The following is a 21,637-nucleotide window of genomic DNA, read 5'->3' as shown; positions in this document are numbered from 1 at the left end:
TGGGAAGGAGCAGTTGAGCCCAGCAGGGTCTGAAGAAACTCTGAAGTCAGGAAAAGGCTTGTTTTGATTTTAAGTTGACATTTGACCTGCAAAGTAGTTTTAATACAACAGACCAAGAGTCTGGGTGCAGTTTTTGGGAAGACCAAGAAAGGGAAACTGAGGAAATGGCCGAGGCTGACACCGATCGGGTACGGTCTTTTTACAGAGTCTGTGTAAGGGGTTTTAACAGAATATACACCATATTAGGTATCTCTAATTTGGGTGCAATACTTTAAGCAGCTGCGTGCCCCTTGATGCCACCACCAATTCCTGCAGAACCCAGGGTTTCTTTTAGTCAAGTACTAAGGGAGTCAAATACTTCTTATCTGAGGCAAGCATAGCTCTAGGTGTTTATGGCTGCAGACTGTGAATCAACAAAACAACAAGATTTCTCCTGATTGCTAATTTCTAGAGCTGGTTGAAATTTAGAATTTAAGTTCTGTAGCAGGGGTTCCCAATCTTGGTTCGCGGCTTGTTCAGGGTAATCCCCTGGTGGGACGCGAGATGCTTTGTTTACCTGAGCGTCCACAGGTATGGCCACTCGCAGCTCCCAGTGGCCGTGGTTCACCATTCCCAGACAATGGGAGCTGCAGGAAGTGGCACAGGGTTAGGGTTAGGAGCTGCGGCCACTGGGAGCTGCGAGTGGCTGTACCTGTGGACGCTCAGGTAAACAAAGCATCTCGCGTCCCACCAGGGGATTACCCTGAACAAGCCGCGAACTAAGTTTGGGAGCCCCTGTTCTATAGGAAATTCCAACATTAAGAAATTTCCTGTTGTCCCACACTGGAACAAAAAGTTGACATTTCCACCCTTTTGCACCATCCCCCCAAAATGAGAAGTTTTTTAAAAAAAATTCATTCTGAAAGGATTGTCAGCTACTGGAAATGGCCCACCTTGATTATCACTACAAAAGGTTCCCCCCTCCCCCCCCCCACCGCTTTCCTGCTGGTAATAGCTCACCTTAAGTGATCACTCTGGTTACAGTGTGTATGGTAACACCCATTGTTTCATGTTCTCTATGTATATAAATCTCCCCACTGTATTTCCACTGAATGCATCCGATGAAGTGAGCTGTAGCTCATGAAAGCTTATGCTCAAATAAATTTGTTAGTCTCTAAGGTGCCACAAATACTCCTTTTCTTATCAGAAGACTACTTTGAGATTTTTATATTATATTACATACTGATATAATGATGAAAAATGAGTACTTCAACCTTGTTGAAACAGAGCATTTTGGTAATCTTTTGTCACAAACTTCAACAAAATCAATGCATTCTCTCAAAATGTTTTGATTTTGTTGCATCAACTGTTTCAGATATAGAAGGGTTCTGTCCGAATATTTTCAACCAACTCTGCAAGGTTCTCTGTTTTTTGAAAAGCCTGTGTAATCCACAGGAGCAGGCTGTGCTGATCTTTTGCTGACGTTTTAATTCTGTTGGTTACAGTTTCTACTTCTGTGTTTGGTTACTTGTGTCCTTTTTAAAATACCAAAAATGTTGGACCAAAAATGTTTCAATTTGCTTAGAGGTACAGTAGTATGTTGGTATGAACAGCTGGGAACGTCCTTTTCTGAGTTTTGTGATACAACACTTGTTCCAAAAGCAGCATCCTTCCAGTAAGCGCATGCAAACAGGCACCAGCCCACAAAACATCACATTGTCAGGTGTGAAAATAACATGAGTTTGAAGTGTCTTTGGAATTCCTTTCTTATGCCTTGTGATAAATGAGGGGGGGGCTCCCTTGTATGGACATCCAGCCAGTTAGCTATAAAATCCCTCTTGGTAGCTGTTCTCTACTTGCTTTACCCGTAAAAGGTTAAAAAGTCTGGCCGCATGCATAGGTAAAAGGAAATGAGTGGGTACCTGGCCAAAAGAGACACAAAAGTTGGGAAGGCTAGAACTTTTTAAAGTTGAAACAAGACTCCCCTTTTGTCTGTCTGTGGTTGTTCTCCCAGAGAGGAGACACAGAGCAACAATGCTGTAAGAAACTTGCACCAGGTATGAAAAATCATCAAATCATACCTAGAAACTACTTATTTGAAACCCCAGATATGTAAGTAGATCAGGAAATGTCTAGGAAGATGAGATTAGGTTTATCTTTTTTATTTCCATAAGGCTTGTGGACTCCTCTGTGCTAACCCCAGAAGCTTTTGTTTTGCTTGAAACCTTTAAGCTGGACCTCAAGAAAGTTATTTTGATGCTTAATCCTTATAAGTGGTTCTTTTTAAAATCTAGCAATAGTCTGAGTTTTTAGATTTATTTTCTTTCTTTTTATTTTTAATAAAATTTACCATTTTTAAGAACAAGATTGGATTTTTGTGTCCTAAGAGGTTTGTGCACATGTTGTTTAATTAGCTGGTGGCAACAAAAAGAAAAGGAGGACTTGTGGCACCTTAGAGACTAACCAATTTATTTGAGCATAAGCTTTCGTGAGCTACAGCTCACTTCATCGGGTGCATACTGTGGAAAATACAGAAGATGTTTTTATACACACAGACCATGAAAAAATGGGTGTTTATCACTACAAAAGGTTTTCTCTCCCCCACCCCACACTCCTGCTGGTAATAGCTTATCTAAAGTGATCACTCTCCTTACAATATGTATGATAATCAAGATGGGCCATTTCCAGCACAAATCCAGGTTTGTGCTGGAAATGGCCCACCTTGAGGGAATTTACCTCTAAATAACATACACCACAAGGGTATTAATAGAGAAACTATGATAACTTTATTTTCAAGAGAAAGTTAGTTGGTTATTTCCTGACACTCCACCAAAATCACATCAGCAGGAAATGTAATGCATTAGTGTTTCTTCACTTTAAGGAATGATATATGATTATGATAAACAGTGTGATGGCTCAAAATCTATTAAAAATGCATGGAATTACCTGTGTAAAAATGAAGTCAGTCATTCAGAAAGATCTTGCGTCCCAATGGGGAAAATGACAAATATGCTTTTGCAAGGCTACCAATACGTCTCCATAGATGCGACAAAAATAGGCATGGTTGTTCCCATGAGAAAAACAATGTTCCACCTTCCAGTACAGATGGAAATCTACCTGTGACCCCAAGTCTTTGTACGGCTTTGCACACAGCCCTCAGAAAGTATCAGACCATTAGATAACCTAAGCCACTTTGACTGAGAGTGAACCGTTCCTGAAAACAAAACAGCAGCAGCGATTCCTGCTGTTTGATGTGATCACAGCAAGCTCAGGAGGTCCCTTCTCAGAAGTTTTGGTTACACCAAACACTGCCCGGATTTTTCACACTTTTGGTCTCATACCAGTTTAGCGCCAGTGGTGCTAGCAACGATCAGAGCCCTAATGCAAGTCAGGTACAGACATTGTTATGATCATATCTTAGATCATGTCTTAGTGGTAAGAACACCTGCATGCAGTCTACACCAGTGCTTCCACCATTGTAAGCACTAGTGAAGCTGCACCAGTGTTAGACCAAGTGTGGGAGTTCAGTCTACACTGAACAGTTGCAGACAAGGCTAGTATGGTTGATGATCATGTTTGGAATAATTCTTAAATATGGCTACAGGCCTCATTCCAGTGGGACATGTTTTGCGTCCAAACTTGAAAGGTGTAAAACTGAGGAAACAGTGCTAGACTACGATGGTATTGGAGAATAGTCTATGGCAGAATTTTGTTAACAATATAATCCGGTCCATACTGGACAGAGAAACTCTGCAACAAACAGGATTGTTGTTGGCAAGTAGTTATATGTTCAAGCAGTAGTGTGGACACAGCTAGAGTTACACAAGCACTGGTACATACTTAACCATTCAGTCTTATGTCATCCTTCAAGATGACCAGAATCTACACGGAATTGAAGTATTTAACCAAAACTATGCCACCAATTTTTTGTTTCCTTTGAAAATATGCCACTTTCAAAAATAATTGTTATAAACTGAATGAGTTGAATGGACCTTTTCAATAACTTTTTCAAAATATAAATCCCAATAAATACATTTTAATGCTTTTTACAACAAAGTTCCAATCTTGAAACTAAAATTATGAAATTCAGCTTTGCTGTTACTGCCCACTTCCAACTACATCTCCAAGGAAGTAATTTTCCTTTTCTTCCTCTTTTAAATTCATCACTTCTTTCACCCAGCCTTCTATTGCTGGTGTCCTACAACTTAGTATCTGAAGAGAGACTAGCTAGCCTAAGTGTTTTTCAACAATTTCCCTTCCATTAGTTGTATGTTGTATGTCCTTTACCAGTAAATATTATATCCCTAAAATTAATTATCTAATAACATTTAATTTGCCATTGACTATTATTAAAGTGTTATTTGTATTGTGGTAGCACCTAGAGGCCCCAACTAGAAACAAGTGCTTAACTTTACTTGAGCACATGCTTAAGTGTTTTGTTTGAATGCCTTGTCTAAATTTGCACAGGAAGTCTGCGGCAAATCCTAATCTGCTAATCCAGCCATTAACCACAAGGCTGTCTTTCCCCTCCTAAGGATTCTTACACATCTTGTGTGGAGACTGTTTTCCTCTGTTTATTCACAAAGCAGCTGTATTGCTCCTGTAAACTATCCTGCTGATGTGCCTTACCCTGACATATGGGGGGGGGGGAGGGAAATCACTTCTTGGGGTGAGAGTATTGTTCTCTTCATGTTCATTCTGTCCTTTTCCTTTCTAATGAATCTGCCAATAAGGGTGACAGTAGCTTTGTGATATGAACATCTGCTCACTAGAATCCAACTGACACCACAACTGATTTCACATAGGTCACATATTGATAAATGGGGTTACATTTAATTTGCTGAACTGAAGGTAAAAGACTGTAATACAAGGAGAGGGGGTTTCCTTGTTCCATATGTGATATTACAGTCTTAATGGAGCCAGACTGCCATTATAATCTCCTGTAGTATAGTAACAGCTGATAAATCTGCTTTGCAACCTGGAATTGCAACAGAGCTACCTTTCACGTACATTTCCTATTACCACCACTAGATGTCATACTTTTATACACTTTAAAGTGGATAGAACAGGAGTACTTGTGGCACCTTAGAGACTAACACATTTATTTGAGTATAAGCTTTCGTGGGCTACAGCCCACTTCATTGGATGCATAGAATGAAATATATAGTAAGAAGATATATATATATATACATACAGAGAACATGAAAAAGTGGAGTAAGAGGCTAATTAATTAAGATGAGCTATTATCAGCAGGAGAAAAAAACTTTTGTAGTGATAATCAAGATGGCCCATTTAGACAGTTGACAAGAAGGTGTGAGGTTACTTAACATGGGGAAATAGATTCACTATGTGTAATGACCCAGCCACTCCCCGTCTCTATTCAAACCCAAGATAATGGTATCTAGTTTGCATATTAATTCAAGCTCAGCAGTTTCTGATTTGAGTCTGTTTTTGAAGCTTTTCTGTTGCAAAATTGCCACCTTTAAATCTTACAACAAAAAAACTTCAAATCCAGACTCCAGCGAGAAACTGCTGAATTGGAATTCATTTGCAAATTGGATACTATTAATTTAGGCTTAAATAGAGTGGCTTAGTCATTATGCAAGGTAGCCTATTTCCGCTTGTTTTTTCCTACCCCCGCCCCCCAGACGTTCTGGTTAAACTTGGATTTATGCTGGAAATGGCCCACCTTGATTGTCATGCACATTGTGGGGAGAGTGGTCAGTTTGGATGAGCTATTGCCTGCAGGAAAGTGAGTTTGTGTGTGTGTTGGGGCGGGGGGTAAGAAAACCTGGATTTGTGCTGGAAATGGCCCACCTTGATTATCATGCACATTGTAGGGAGAGTGGTCACTTTGGATAAGCTATTACCAGCAGGAGAGTGAGTTTGTGTGTGTGTGTGTGTTTTTGGGAAAAAAGGGGGGGGGTGAGAAAACCTGTATTTGTGCTGGAAATGGCCCACCTTGATTTTCATGCACGTTGTAAGGAGAGTGGTCACTTTGGATAGGCTATTACCAGCAGGAGAGTGAGTTTGTGTGTGTGGTTTTTGGAGGGGGGTGAGGGGGTGAGAGAACCTGGATTTGTGCAGGAAATGGCCCACCTTGATTATCATACACATTGTAAAGAGAGTGGTCACTTTGGATGGGCTATTACCAGCAGGAGAGTGAGTTTGTGGGGGGGGGGGAGGGGCGGAGGGTGAGAAAACCTGGATTTGTGCTGGAAATGGCCCAACTTGATGATCACTTTAGATAAGCTATTACCAGCAGGAGAGTGGGGTGGGAGGAGGTATTGTTTCATGGTCTCTGTGTGTATATAATGTCTTCTGCAGTTTCCACAGTATGCATCCGATGAAGTGAGCTGTAGCTCACGAAAGCTCATGCTCAAATAAATTGGTTAGTCTCTAAGGTGCCACAAGTACTCCTTTTCTTTTTGCGAATACAGACTAACACGGCTGTTACTCTGAAACCTTTAAATCTGTTACTGAGTGGCCAGAGAGGTTGAAGTGTTCTCCTACCGGTTTTCGAATGTTATGATTCCTGATGTCAGATTTGTGTCCATTTATTCTTTTCCGTAGATGATTACATTTAAAAAATTCCCTCACACTTTTACAACACAAATACATTCCATTGATCTCCCATCTTTGCTGGCAAAAAATTTTGAGAGCTTGAATATAAACTATAATGCCTAGGTCTTAATTCCAGGGTTGCCAGGTTTTTATTGTCCTTCCTCTGCTCTTCCATTTTCCCTATGTTGCACCATTTTACCTTTACCTGAGGAAGACACCAAGAAGTTCCCACTCCAAATTTTATTCCATGAATCAGCCAGTATAAAATACATTGACATCATTCACCCCAAACCACTGCCAAATCACTATTGCCTTGCATTTTTTCCTGGTGGAGAATACTGAGATCTCACTCAATGAGAACACTGAATAATATGCAATTTTCGACTAAAGAAAGTCCATGTCGCCCCTGACAGAGTATGTCCAACACACAATTCTGTTCCAGATGTGGAAGCTGCGGGATGTACATGATCCTGGAGCAGGTATCTGAAAAGAGCTTTGTTTGTATGAAGTGGTGATTGACAGAGCTGAGGGAAGAGAAGATCTGAGGTTTGGAGATGCAGATGGAAACTATAGTTGAGTTTCAAAGGGAATTTGCGCAGATGATGGAGGGAAGGAAAGAGGAGGCTGAAGGGAAAGGCCAAGACTCGCAGATGCAAACTGGACTGAAGAACTCTGAGGGGAGATTCCTGGGTGAGGAAAGTGGCCAATGGAAACATGTGACTACGAGAACCAGGCAGAGGAAAAGTCTGGATAGTGAAGAAGAAATAGGGCTCAGGAAGAGGTTTGCTGAGTTGGAAAATCAAGAAGTGGCACAGCAAGCAGTAACTGAAGGTGGAAGGACAAGGAAGAAGTGAAGAGTGGCTAATCCTATAAGAAGAAGTGAAGAGCCAAAAAGAAGGAAGGCCAAAGAATCACACTATCACCAGGAAAAAAGGCGGATCTCCGTAAATGGTGACTCCCTACTAGGAAGAACAGACAGGCCTGTCACCAGAGCTAATCCGGAGAACAGAAGGGTGTGCTGTCTGCCAAGCTAAGATACAGGATGTGGATCTGAGGCTGAAGAGGATCCTAATAGGAGCAGGAAAGAATCCACGGATTCGCCTTCACATGGGAACAAATGATTACAGCTAAATTCTTGCTGGAACGTATCAAGGGCGACTAAGCCAGGCCCAGGAAAACACTTAAGAAAATGGAGATAAAACAAGATTCTGATGATCAACAGATGGCTCAGGCAGTGGTACTATAAGGGGAGATTTGGGATGTTTGACCTCTGGGAGGCATTCATGGACAGAGGACTATTCTCGTGGGATGGACTCCACTTGAGTAGGGAGGAAATAGACTTCTGGGATGGAGGTTGGCACAACTAATTAAAAGAGCTTTAAACTAGGAACTTGGGGGAGATGGTTGGGAGATGCTCTTGTAATCTCCACACCTGATTCTAACACTGCGTGGGAGGAAAGAAAAGAAAGAAAAGATACAGCAATGGAGAAAGGAACAGCAGTGGGTAGGAGCATGGACATTAAGAGGAAAGATAGTGCTGATACCAATGAAACTAACAGTCAGGTAGGCGATACTGGCAGTAGAATGATTATACCCAAGCAGGTGAGGAATCTGGGCAAAACCAAGCAGAAACAACTAAGATGTTTGTACACCAATGCAAGGAGTCTGGGTAACAAAATGGAGGAACTAGAACAACTGATGCAGGGAGTGAAACCAGATATTATAGGGATAACAGAAACGTGGTGGAATAGTAGCCATGACTAAAATACGGGTATTGAAGGGTGTGCTGTTCAGGAAAGACAGAAATAAAGTCCTGGTGTAGCACTATATGTGAAGACAAGCCCTTGGTGTGCATGTGGCACTTGGGTTATGAAGAATTCTCACTTCCTCAATGTATCAGACCAACATTTATACCACATCCTGCAACGCCTTCATCACTAAAATATCCTGAACTGGAACTTGTCACATTTTTCATTGTGAATCATTTTTTCTGTTTGCTTGTATAATTGCTCAACTATCCCTTTATGGAAACAAATTACAGCCAATAGGTTCTTTAAGAACTGCTCTTGTTCACACACAATCATCCTTGTTTGCATGCGAATGCGGGTATTCGTACAAAGGATAGCCCATTCCCCAATCCTTTGTTCTCAACAGAAATTTGTGTGTGTGAATATTTGTGAATAGCAAGTCAAAAGGGAATGTGGCTGAAGCTGTTCAGAATCAGAAAGACCCTTCACAAACACTATTTCACAGAATTTGCCACCCAGCTCTAAGCTGAAGATGTACACATGCTAAATCAGAGAAATGTGTTGAGTTTATCAGCTTCAAAATAACTGACTTCTAGAATCTAATGTTCAGAGAATCCTCATTCTTCTCACAACACAGTCTACCACACAACTTTTATATATCTAAGATATTTGTACATGGTCCTGTTATAATATCTGAATACCTCACAAACTTCAGTCCTCACAACATCCCTGTGAATTAGGGAAGTCATCTTACCCCCATTTTACAGATGGGAAATTGAAGCACAAAGAGACTAAGTGACTTGCCCAAGGTCCTTGTGACAGAGTGCTAAGAACCAGCAGCTGAAACAGCATTCTGATCACTGAAAATCCAATTAGTTCTCCTGGAGATGCCTGATTGAAAGAAGAAATGGCTAAATACTAGTTCTGCCTGGGCTGATGAGAGATAATGAGCCTTTCAAAAGAGCACAGGAAGAAAGCGCAGGAGGAGGAGAGGAGGCAAGGAAGGGGAGGACAGACAGCAGAGCTGAGCCAGAATAAAGGGAGATCTCCGCATGGTGATATCTCTTCCCCCGCTTATAATTGCATGACACTGTAAATAGGAATTGCTGCATGGGACCATAAAAGGGTGGTGTTGGTGAAATACAAAAAAAGTACACCATGTCGGTGTCAGAGCCATTTATACAAGAACACAGGAGTGAAGGGCTGCATGCTGTCATGGTCCTACAGAAAATTTATGGTAGAACAGGGACTTGAACAAAAGTCACCAGAGTCTCAGACTAATGCTCTACCAACTGGCCCAACACTCCTCTGAGAGCCCATCATTCATAGACATGGTGACCTCTTACCTCCTTTTTATCCTGGTATGTACCAACATCAATGGCACTATAGATGTATGAAGTGGCTTGGATCTAGATATCCAGTGTGAAGATTGATCCACTCCCTCAAAAAAAACACTCTTATATCTCTTCTGGTATTGACCATTTTTCCTTCCCAGCATCACAGGTGAACTATGCATCAGCTACAGCTTCTACTGTAGAACAAGTACAGAGACCAGGTGCTTTGAGATCTGGAGTCTTGACATCTCCTAAGCAGCAATATTCTGTCAGAGAATTAGAGACTGACATATATGTATGGACACCTGAAAAACAGCACATCTACATGTGCAGAAGTCGATTTACTTCCAAATCTATCAAGTCATATCAATCCTTTTGAACACTAACCCTTGAGAATATTATGTTGGGCTGACCATTTGAACCAGTATAATTTTCTGGTGCACAGTTTACACCAGGGAAGAACGCCACATGACTGGCTTTCTCTCTTAACATTTGGTAGTCCCTTTTGATTCCATCAGCATAGTACATGCATTTTTGGAGGCAGATATTCCAAAGTTCCTACATGGTCCCATGAAACTTTGGCCTGGAGCTGTCCAGTTATGTCAGACATCCCACCAAAACCCATAGTTTGCTTCCCTATATCTGGACTCACCAAATCAATGAAGCCTTAGGATTAGCCGATGATTGTCATCTAGAAATAGAACAGAAAATAACTCTCAGTATTGGACATTAGGAAAAACTTCCTAACTGCCAGGGTGGTTAAGCACTGGAATAGATTGCCTAGGGAGGCTGTGGAATCTCCATCATTGGAGATTTTTAAGAGCAGGTTAGACAAACACCTGTCAGGGATGGTCTAGATAATACTTAGTCCTCCCATATGTGCAGGGGACTGGACTAGATCACCTCTCATGGTCCCTTCCAGTTCTACGATTCTATTGTCAGGTGATGACAAGGTCAGCAATATAAATACATCACTTTCTGGTCAGACACTGAGAATCTTAACAAGCAATATGGTATGTGTGCAAAGCGAAGAGTCCAGAAAATCCCCAGTATTGTCAGGTGATGACAAGGTCAGCAGTATAAATACATAATTTTGTGGTCACATACTGAGAACCTTATCAAGCAATATGACATGTTTTCAAAGCAAACAATCCAGAGAATCCCCACTATCTCCATTTGAGCTAAAGTCTGACCCTTTACAGATTTCCAGTGATCTTCGATAGAGTTATCATATTTCAAGTTCCCAAATAAAGGACACTGCCAAGAGGAGGGTGTGGGAGAGTGGGTGCTGGTGGGGACATTTTGGGGGTGCTGGAAGGGTGTGTGTGTACTGGGAGTATTGGAGGGATAATTTGGGGGGTGCTGGAAGGGTGTGTACACTGGGAAAAGGTATTTGTGTATGTACTGGGAGGAGAATTTGGAGGGGTGCTGGAGGGGTGTGTGTGTATGTACTGGGAGGGTATATTTGGGGAATGCTGGAGGGTGTATTTTGGGGTGCTGGTGGCTGTGTACATACAGGAAGGAGTATTTGGGGGGTGCTAGAGAGGTGAGTGTGAAGGGAGGGGCATTTTGGGGGTGCTAGAGAGGTGTGTGTCCTGGGAGAGGTATCTGGGGATGGTGCTGGAGGGGTTATTTGAGGGGTACTGGAGGGATGTTTGTCTACTGGGAAGGATATTTGGGGGGTACTAGAGAAGGATGCTGGAGTGGTATGTGTACTGGGAGAGGGTATTTGGGGGTGCTGGAAGACTGTGTGTATACTGGGAGGAGTATTTGGGGGTGCTAATGGGGGATGCTGGAGTGTTGTGTGTGTACTGGGAGGGGGTATTTGGGAGTACTGGAGGAGGTACTTGAGTGGTGCTGGGTGCATGTGTGTACTGGGAGAGGATATTTAGGAGGTGCTGGAGGGGTTTTGGGTAGTGGGAGGAGTATTTGGGGGTTGCTGGAGGGGGTGACTTCCGTGACTTCAGCCAGTGGTGGCCAGGAGCTGCAGGGTGTGTTGGGATACCCTGGAGCTTCCTGGCTACCACAGGCAGCAGGGGCCCCCCGGAGCTGCATCTGCCTAGCCACGGCAGGCGGTGTGGGGACCACACAGCTGAGATCCCCATTTTGTGATGGATATTTTTAGTAAAAGTCAGGGACAGGTCACAGGCGTCTATGATTTTTTCTTTATTACCCATGACCTATCTGTGACTTTTACTAAAAAATATCCATGACAAAATATTAGTTTTATTCATAGCCACCCACTTTAAACCATCGTGGAAAAAATGGCTCATAACCATGAGAGGAATCAATACCAAAACAATCCCTCTTCAGGGACATCTGGGAGGCTCTTCTATCAACTCCCATTAATACCTCAGCTAGGAATTCCTGAACACTTAGCAGAAACTCTGAACCAAATGCTTAGGGTAAAACACGCCAGATCCCTCTACAGGGAACTTCTGAATCTTCTGTCAGGAGAAAAAATGTTTTGCCGCTCCAAGCAGTTAGAGGGAGCTTCTGCTCCTTAGAGGGTCTTTGTTTTTCTTTTAGTCAGTTAAATGTGTTACCGGAACCTTCCCTGCCACCTCATGGGTGGAAAACTAGAAGTCAAAGGACTGAAGAAGCGAGGAGCAGATAGGAAAGTAGTTGTCAGTTGTTAGCTAAAACAGAATTATTCAGAATTTCTCCACCGCCACTGTGGCTGGTTAATTACTTTAAGAGGGAGCTACACCAGAGGTGTAAAGAAACCGTAATACAGATAGTAAGGAAAGGGAAAAGCGTATTATGGTGACTAATTTGCTGAACATTAAAGTGGATTACTCCTACAGTACCAAAGTTGCTAAACATAATACTACTCTAGCTCTGGCACAAAACAAAAGTTAGTGAGGTCCTGTTGTGAATATTTAAAAACTGGACACCAATCTCATCAGTTCCAATTTATTTTAACTTCTTTTGAAGTATATTTAAAGGACAATATAGCATGTGTATATCTTTAATGTAAGCACATACCTATTAGGTTCTCTTTCAGTTTAACACAGGAAGCCCTAGACAACAGAAAGTCTCCCGTCTGCCCCATTCGTTGCTCATTATGTGTCCTGTAGCTGAACTCCCTCCAGGGAAGAAACAATTTTAATGTCTTTGTCATTTACATATGCAACATATCCCAAGTCTTGCCAGTATGGGTCACATGCAGCACATATTATAACCTCTAAAACGGGTAACAATAGAGGTAGTGAATAATGAAAACTTGAGAGAAAGAGTCACCTCCCACAAACCATCATGTAATTTCCTGAATGCTGAGTTTGCATGGTATCTTTGTACTTTGTTTTAAGTCATGATTTTTCTTGCCACACAACTGTGATCGGGATACAATCTGCTGCAAAAGTGAATATGTTAAACAAGCTGCGAAGGGGGGCTCACCTAAACCATGGATTCCAATCCCCTCAAACTTTGGGAAGTTCAGATATGAACTTCACAACTCAGGGCTAGCTCTAATAAAAACTAGAACTCTGAATCCAAACATTCCCCAGTGTAGGGAAAGGGGATCCAAATGTGAACTTAATATTGCTAGGAGAATGTCTATTAATTTTGTGTGTATGCGTGCGCACAGACACACACATGAGACAGACAGCTTTAGAGAGAGTTCTCATGTGATTACTTCATTAAGCCAGTACTTCAGTTGTACTACCAGCTGGCATCAGTATAGAAAGGGTTAGATTCCATCCTTGTGGCTTCATGCAGCCTTTTGGGGCACTAATATGATTCCAAATTAAATAATCCCTCTGGAGACTGTTGCAGTAGAAAAAATCAGAATATTAGTTGCGATTCACAGAGCAGTTTTGCCTTAGGAATCTTAATATACATTTCATTGAACGTAAGTGAGAGGATGACCAAAACTGCTGGTAAAGAAATGAAAATGAGCTGCTAGTTTTATGGTGAAAGGGGAGTGATCATGAACTAAAGGCATTGAATAAGACGTGTGAGGTTCTGTCTCCTCAGGACTAAAATGATTTAATGATAGAAGATAATGACATTAATATAACTGGTCACTTTTCTACAATGGGGATTTGGATGCTTGTTAGTTGCTGACTGTACTTAAACACACAAATGTGCCATATGTCAATAAGACAGCTAGATATACTTTTAAAAGCTCCAAAGGAATTTGCTGATTTCCGGATGTGGCAAATCATCCACTAATTATTGTACACACTATGTGCAGTTCAGCAGCTGCTGTGTGTTACAGTATAATTATAGGATAAGTTTTAAATATGGAGGGTTTTCTACTGTCTGAAATAACATATTTTCCAACATATATCAAATAACAATGAGATGCAGATACACTTGTATTTAAAGATAGGCTGAAGAGAAATGCTTTGACTCAGATCTTCCATGTGCATCACTTAATGTGTTCAATTCATTTGATTGTTGTTGCTCTCGTTTCTCATTTTAATTGTATGTGTTTGGCATCAACTTGTCTGTGATGCCAAGGGACAAGTGAATGAGGAAAACAAATGGGACAGCTTGTTTTTTAAAAGTCAGATGGGCACAGTGAGAATTGATGTAAGCAAGTCAATTGTGTTACAATGAAGTCAGTATTGCTGAAGTCACTGGAGAGCACCAGTTTACACCAAAGCCTCAACTTCAAAGACTTCACATCCATCAGTCCTGTGCTTAGGGAACCTCAAGCCTCAACCTCAAGCAGGAAACCAATCCACTCCGTGCAATTTGTAAATAGAAATTGGGCTACAGTTCCTTCCATAATAAGGGTCACACTTGGGGCCTGCTGTTGAAATCAGTGGGGGATGCACCTCCCTCCCACTCCCCAAGAGTTCAAAGGTAGAGAGCGGTGAAGTGAGTTGTAGCTCACGAAAGCTTATGCTCAAATAAATTTGTTAGTCTCTAAGGTGCCACAAGTCCTCCTTTTCCTGGTGCAGTTGTCGTTACCACAAATGATGATTTTTACCACCACATGGCCACGTCCAACATTGGGCTCAGAAATATCATTAGCAACTACTTAAAGCCCAGGCGGAAAGTTTGACTTGTATTCTGCTGTTCATTTCCTAAAATTGCAGATGAAGAGTGATACAAAACCCAGTCAAGTAACAGACCAAACTCTGACGTGTTTCTACCTCCCACCAGTTTTTATCCAAACCTCCCTGATTTCAATGAAAGCTCCTGAAGAGAGGAGAATATAGCTGGAAACTCTGTGATAGAACAAGACAGGAGATCTACCATGCAAGATGGTTTATCACTTTTTTTTAAATAATCCATTAGCCAGTGCTTGTTAATCTGTGACATTCCAGGTTAAATTTATAACTGCATGGTATGTGCGAGCTACCTGCCAGAAATGTTACCAAATGCTAGTCATAAAAAGTTAAGCTTTAACTCAGGCTAGATAGCCTTGTGACTTCATAAACTAAGGGCAAATTTAAAAAAATAATTGCTTGATTCAGAACTTCAGACAATACACTGGTCTCAATCTAGATTAACCCTTTAATTTGTTTTTTAAAATATATATTTTCTTGAAAATATTTCTTGATGAAAAATATATTTTCTTTTTTTCTCTCTTTTCAGAATATATCAGACTATGAGTTGAACAAATTCAATGTAATGCACCAACCGTAAGTCTCTTGTTCCTTTCTGCTTCCCCATTAAATAACCGTTGTTCCTTTGCATATTGTCACTCTTTTTGTGGTAAATAGGTTGACACTGAGAATTGTAAGCTCCTGTCCACTGCATAGTAAAGATTGTAAGTCATTTGGGTTGAACTTTCCCAAAAGAAAGGTGATAAAATATTTGCAAGAATACTGACCCAGATCAGCTGACAAAATAGTCATTTCAGTTGCAGCAGCAGTTATTCTTGTGCAACAGAACGCTATCAGGGAGAACCACAAGAGGAAGAAAAGTACAAAGTTCAACTTTAACATTCAGCTTTTCAGGTACACCAAGCAGGTTTCATTTTGCACTGATTTTCAGTTGAGTTCATTTCCCAGATAGGCATCATAGTAAGTGGCCAGGTTTTCAATGGAGCTCTGCAAATAATATGATATTTTGAAAATCTTGTGCATCACTGGTTGCTGCTGCGTGTGTCCCTTATTTAAGTACATGCAGAGGAGCAGAGTTCTTTTGAAAATCTGGGTTGTGATCTTCTGAAACTCATGTGAACTCTGCAAGAGCAACATTGCTATGATAATCCACAATGTGCATAGACTGCAGGTAAAGAATCAGTTCAGTGAGGTAATGCTGATAGCATGGAAACCACATTGCCTATTGCTGTATATTATTCAGAACAGAGCCCAAATAATAACCATTTACCCAAACACTTTCACTGGGTGTTTGGATAAAATCAGGTCCAAATCCAAGCCATTCAAATTTTCTTTTCGGCAATCTCTATTTTGCAGTCAATTTAAAATCTACCTTCCTTTGGTATGAGATGGCTCAGAGGATTGGTAATGAGCTTAGAGGGGCTAGGTCACACAATCATATCTAGCACAGGCTGCAAATGACCAGAAGTTATTACTATTCAACAGCCTATGTGAAACAAATGTGTGGGTGATCTCCATACAGCTCCGAATGAGCGAATGTCATACACATATCATTTGGTACAATATTTATAGGCAACTCCCCATGGTAACATTTTATATTTAAATATCCTTTAGAATACCAGTAGTATTGTAAAATTATAAAACAAGCAATTTTGATTCTAAGGTTATGAAACGCTTACACACACAATTTGTGGCCACTTGAATCTGTCTAATATTTTTAATATTTTGGGATATTCTCTCTCTTGGATGCCTTTGGACACACAGAAATATCAGTACATTTTCTCTGTGAAACAATGAAAGCAGGAAGACATGGATATTAGCTGATAAAACGTACACTGTCAACTATGATGAAGCATATATTTTACCTCCGGGCTTTTTATCCTGTGTTATATCTTTTTCCTATCTCTGATAAAACACTACATCTGCTTTAAGAACAGAGCTGTCTTCCAACGTCTCTCTCCCTGTCAATAAGAAGCTTGTTTTTCCCCATCATAACTTCATTCCTACTGATAAGACTTTGAAAACAAAGAAAGTTAATATTTCCCTGGACTTGTTTTAATAATTAACTAAATGAATAAGGAAATGTTAGGAGGAACTTCATGTAAAGTAATTAAAATCTAATGGGATGTCATTTCATTAGGAAAATCAGAGAACATTAATAATAAGCTGACTGAAGCTGCGACCTTTGTTTCTGTGATACACAAAGCACACACTCAAAAAGTTGGCCCATTTTTCTATGAAAAAGTTTCACATGCGAAAAAAAGCAAAGAAAATGGATGGTGGAAAATATGTAAGAGTTTGCTTGTTTGTAGAGTTTTCTGGTTTTTCATACAAAATGGCTTCTTTAAAAACACATCAAATGCATGAAGAATATTTGTTTTTAAGTCTGAGATATTTAAACCAAAATGTTATTTGCTTTTTTAGCAGTTTAAAATGAAAGGGAGACACCCCTTGAAATTTGCTAAAGCGTGAAGCAAAAGAGAACAAATTATTTTTTACATAGAAAGTTGGCCATAAATGTGCAACTTTAATGAAGGTAACATAACAACAATCTAATGCTCGGTGAACAATACTCCAGGCAGTGGTTGAAAGATGGGGAGAACCATGGTGGCCCCATTCCATTACTGGAATCCCAGTTTTCAGGACTCACATAGTACTGCATTCTTGAATGTCCAAGGCCTAAACTGGCTCACCTAACCCCAAAGCCTATATGAGCTTTTCTAATTAAGTTTGCAGTCACAGCAGGTCCCCCCCAACTGATTTATTCCTAATAATAGAATACAGGAACACAAACTGCCATACAAGATCTGACCAGTAGTCCAGCTAGCCTTATATTCTCTCTGGCCAATACCAGATTCCTCAGTAGAAGGTGCAAGAAACCCTGCAGCAGACAGCTATAAAATAACCTACCCATAGGGAAAGTTTCTTCTTAACCTCCATTAGTTACAGGTTGATTTATGGCCTCGGACTCCCATAGACATAGGCACCCCTTCCAAACTCTTGGCCTTCACTTTGTGTATTTTTTAAATCCTTTTTACTGTAGCTCTAGATGTAACTCTAGATCAGTGGTTCTCAACCAAGGGGCCGGGGCGCCGAGCAGGTTTCAGGGGGTTCACCAAGCAGTACCAGTGTTAGACTTGCTGGGGTCCAGGGCAGAAAGCCGAAGACTCACTGCCTGGGGCTGAAGCCCGGGGCCCTGAGCCCCACCACCTGCGGCTGAAGCAGAAGCCTGAGCAACTTAGCTTCACAGGGCCCCCTGTGGTGTGGGGCCCTGGGCAATTGCCCTGCTTGCTATCCCTTAATGCCGACCCCGGCTTTTATATGCAGACAACCGGTTGTTGTGGCACAGGTGGGCCGCGGAGTTTTTATAGCATGTTTGGGGGGGCCTCAGAAAGAAAAAGGTTGAGAAAACCTGCTCTAGATAACCATAAAACTGGAAAGATGCTGAGGCTAGAAAACTAAGACCAGTCTGAGGGTTAAAACTTTTAGTCATTCTACGTTATACTGTGTGATCCTGCAAGAACTCACAAACTAACCAAGGGCAGGCTGCATCAGTGTATAGGTGGGAGTCCAAGTAATCCCCTGGGTGCTGCAGTAAGTGGTGGTGATGATTCAGTAGAAGACTCTCCTTCCCTCCCAGTTAGTACTGAACATACACCCCAATAGGAAAAGGTAAAGCAAAAATTACAAACTTTATGCTATGGGAAAGATTAGTTGTAGTCATTCTGCTTCTAGCGGACACTCTGAAACAGACCTTGTCTACATTAGACTTCTCTGGGAAACCTCCCAGTGTGTATTCCACTAGTAGAGCTCTACTAGCATTGACAACATTGGCAATGCTGGTGTAGAGCTACATTCCCCAGGACTTACAATCATGTCATCTAGACCTAAGCACAATTAGTGGACACAGTAGTAAAATCACCAATTACCTGTCTATACTAGCACTCCGACCCGTGGTTATGCAATAATGAGAAATATCCCCAGTGACACAGAGGCTCCTTGGCAAAGCCTCCCTTGTTCTTTGCAGAAAACTCTCACCTCAGCCCCAACAAACTCTGCGCCAAACATGTCTTACAGGATATTTATCCATAAAGAATAACATGCAGGGTATCAACAGAAAGCTTGTAACTTGTTAAGATTCATAATCATTGAGAGAAATATGTATGGGTAATACTAAGAAATAATGTATTTATATTGAAAGTAAGCTTTATATGGACTTGGAGTAAAAAGTTAGTCACCACGGGACAATACATGAGTGGGTAATTGTCCATTCAGGCAGGGGGGGATTGTCACCTCACACTGGTGAGTTCATGACATTGCAAGGCTCAATTGTATAGCCTTGTTCCATCCCAAGACTTTCAATGGAAAGCCATCAGAGACAATTTCCAACAATTGAAACCACTTGGAGTTAAAAAAGGAACATTACAGCAGACGGGATCACCCTGCCTATGAATAAAGACAAAAGACTGTTTCAGTACAACATGGAGTGGGGAAAGGCAGAACTCTGGATTCTTGTACTGAGCAGACATCTTAGGAAGCAGGGATTTTCTCATGAAAAATGGGCCCCTGGTTGCTGTGAAGCCAGCCAACTCTACAACAGCCTGAACTTTGGAAGAAACCCTTTATTAGATAGGAAAGGTAACTACTGCTGAGCGTAGACCCAGATTCACATTTTATGATTTTGTTTTCTATTCCATCACTTTCTTGTGTTTCTAGCAGAATTTCTATTCTTTCTTAAGGAAACCTTTTGTTTCATTACAAGTACGCAGTTATACAGTATCAGGGAGTTTAAGGTAAAACTGGTAAAATGGGGTACAACCGCTCCTTTGTGCAGGGAAGAGGATTTGATATTTCTGTGAGTAGCCAGTGTCAGGGATTCGAGAACCGGAGTGTTCTTCTTGGTAACCTGCGAGGCAAAGACAGTGCTTGAGTCGCTGAAAGGCTGGTGATGTTAGGGACCTAACACCCAGGCAGGCAGACACAGGGAAGACTCCCTCACTCCAGAAGCAGAAGGTAACAAGATGACTCTCAGTGCTGGGTGCCCTGAGAACCGTCACACCCAACTCCCCCACAAAAAAAAAGTCTAATGGAGATGCAGCCTTTGAGCACTGCAGAAGCAGTCCTAGGGGACATATACTTATCCCCTGGGTTACGGCTGCTGAGGTAGCGTCTTGATTTGCTCTCCAGTTATGCATTCCAGTCAGCCGTGGCTACAGGTTTAAATTCTCTGGAAGGAGTTCTGCAGAGTCCACTCTTCTGGGAGTCTGGTGAAATATGTTTTCAGACAGTGGGACATTTCTATTTTTCACTCTGCAAATCAGACTATAGGTCAGACACTGTCACTCCGATACCCTGGAGTCCTCCTGAAATTCTCAGGTATTTGACAACACTAGTATTTGACAACTAACTAGTGGAGGTGGTATACCCAGCTGTTGTGGTCAGAAGCAGCTTTATTCAGGGTTGAAATTCATTGCAGAAAAAAAAAAGATATCCAGAATAGGACATTACTTTCAAGAATGTTGTCTAAGACACATCAGTTTCCACTCTTGGGGAAACTCATCAAAAAGCCTCGCACACAAGTACCAGTGTTCTGAAATAGCCTTTCCAAAGATGCTCACTTATGTCTTTAGTGGAAAGCGTAAGGCTGAGTGCGAAATTTGCAACTGAGTATGCTGCAAAACTGACATATAAGTCTTAGATATAATTGACTGGTACATATCCATAATTTAAAAATAAATATATAGAGAGAGACAAAATTATAGCTTAGTCTCTTAGGTGTATAATTCAAGATTTCTAAAGTTAGGTGTTTACACAGACAGGATTTCAGAATACTCTGTTCACTCATGTTAGGGACAATTAAATTAAAAGGCCTTCCTCAGAATGATTAGAGATAAGTCCCAAACCAGAGCATGAAATGACATGAACTCCCCAGCCCCAAACACTAGGGTGGGGTTTTCAAAACTGGGACATATGTTTAGGGAACATCTCTCTGTAATAGGCAAAACAGACACCACCACTCCCCGTCCCTGAATTTGCACATGCCACATTGTTACGTAAGTAACAGACTCCAAATCTGATTTGAACTCTCAGTGGCTTGGGCCTATCTTATTTATATATGGTGGCACTGAAAATACCTAAGATGCTATGCAGTAGGTGAACCATGGTGACCAGCCTATAATTACAGGCCTTTTATAATCATCATGTGGGCAGCAACTGGATCCCTTGCTTTGAAATCTACCACTTTTCACTGTGGTTCTATATAGCAGTTGTCAGTTTACACTATAACTAGGAATATTATGGTATTCATGAAGCACAGATTCAATAGTTGAGACTGATCTCTGGATCCTTTTCTAACATCTTTTTCAGTTTGTTTTGTGGGGGGAAATTGGGCTGAAATTTTCCATAGTTGGTTTCCAAGCAAAGGAGGCTCCCTACACTCTGGGAACTTAAGAGCAAAATTGGTTGAGGTATTAGAAAGAGTTATATCTGCATTAACAAAAAGATATTTTCCCCATATATTCCAGCTGAAATGTTTGCACTTGTATAACTCAAACTGTTAGCGACAGAACCTTTAGATTTGGCTGCTTCTCTCTCCTCCCTCACCACTTTTAATTCCTCTTCAGGAAAGGCAAAACAATCCAAAAATGTATTTTCAGCATTTTTAAAGCTATGAACATTATCGTGCCCATGGAGCTTAATTCACAGTTGCTCCAGCTCCTTTATGCTGGGAAAAGGGCTGGAGTGGTGTCAAGGGGCTCTAAAAGCCTGTATCTGGCCACGGCAGGGTTCTCATTGCACAGGCACTGCAGACACCAGCCCTAAGGCTGCCTTCCTAGGACCACCTCACGAGGCTGGAAACAGTCAAAGAAAGGTTTCAGAGTAGCAGCCGTGTTAGTCTGTATCCGCAAAAAGAAAAGGAGTACTTGTGGCACCTTAGAGAGTAACAAATTTATTTGAGCATAAACTTTCGTGAGCTACAGCTCACTTC

At 41.3% G+C, this 21,637-nt stretch overlaps 1 protein-coding gene across 1 annotated transcript in view; it reads left to right on the top strand.

The window, feature by feature from the left end:
- Positions 1-21,637, top strand: part of BLNK (B cell linker) — a 138,644-nt gene that overhangs the window by 27,461 nt on the left and 89,546 nt on the right. Inside the window, exon 4 of the mRNA XM_074959101.1 lies at positions 15,179-15,225. Within this exon, the coding sequence (XP_074815202.1) occupies positions 15,179-15,225 (47 nt within the window). The remainder of the gene's footprint in view (positions 1-15,178; positions 15,226-21,637) is intronic.

Source organism: Natator depressus, chromosome 7 (assembly GCF_965152275.1).
Source record: "Natator depressus isolate rNatDep1 chromosome 7, rNatDep2.hap1, whole genome shotgun sequence".
NCBI lineage: Eukaryota > Metazoa > Chordata > Testudines > Cheloniidae > Natator > Natator depressus.
Note: the sequence above shows the minus strand (reverse complement) of the source record. Positions and strands in the feature narration are given on the sequence as shown.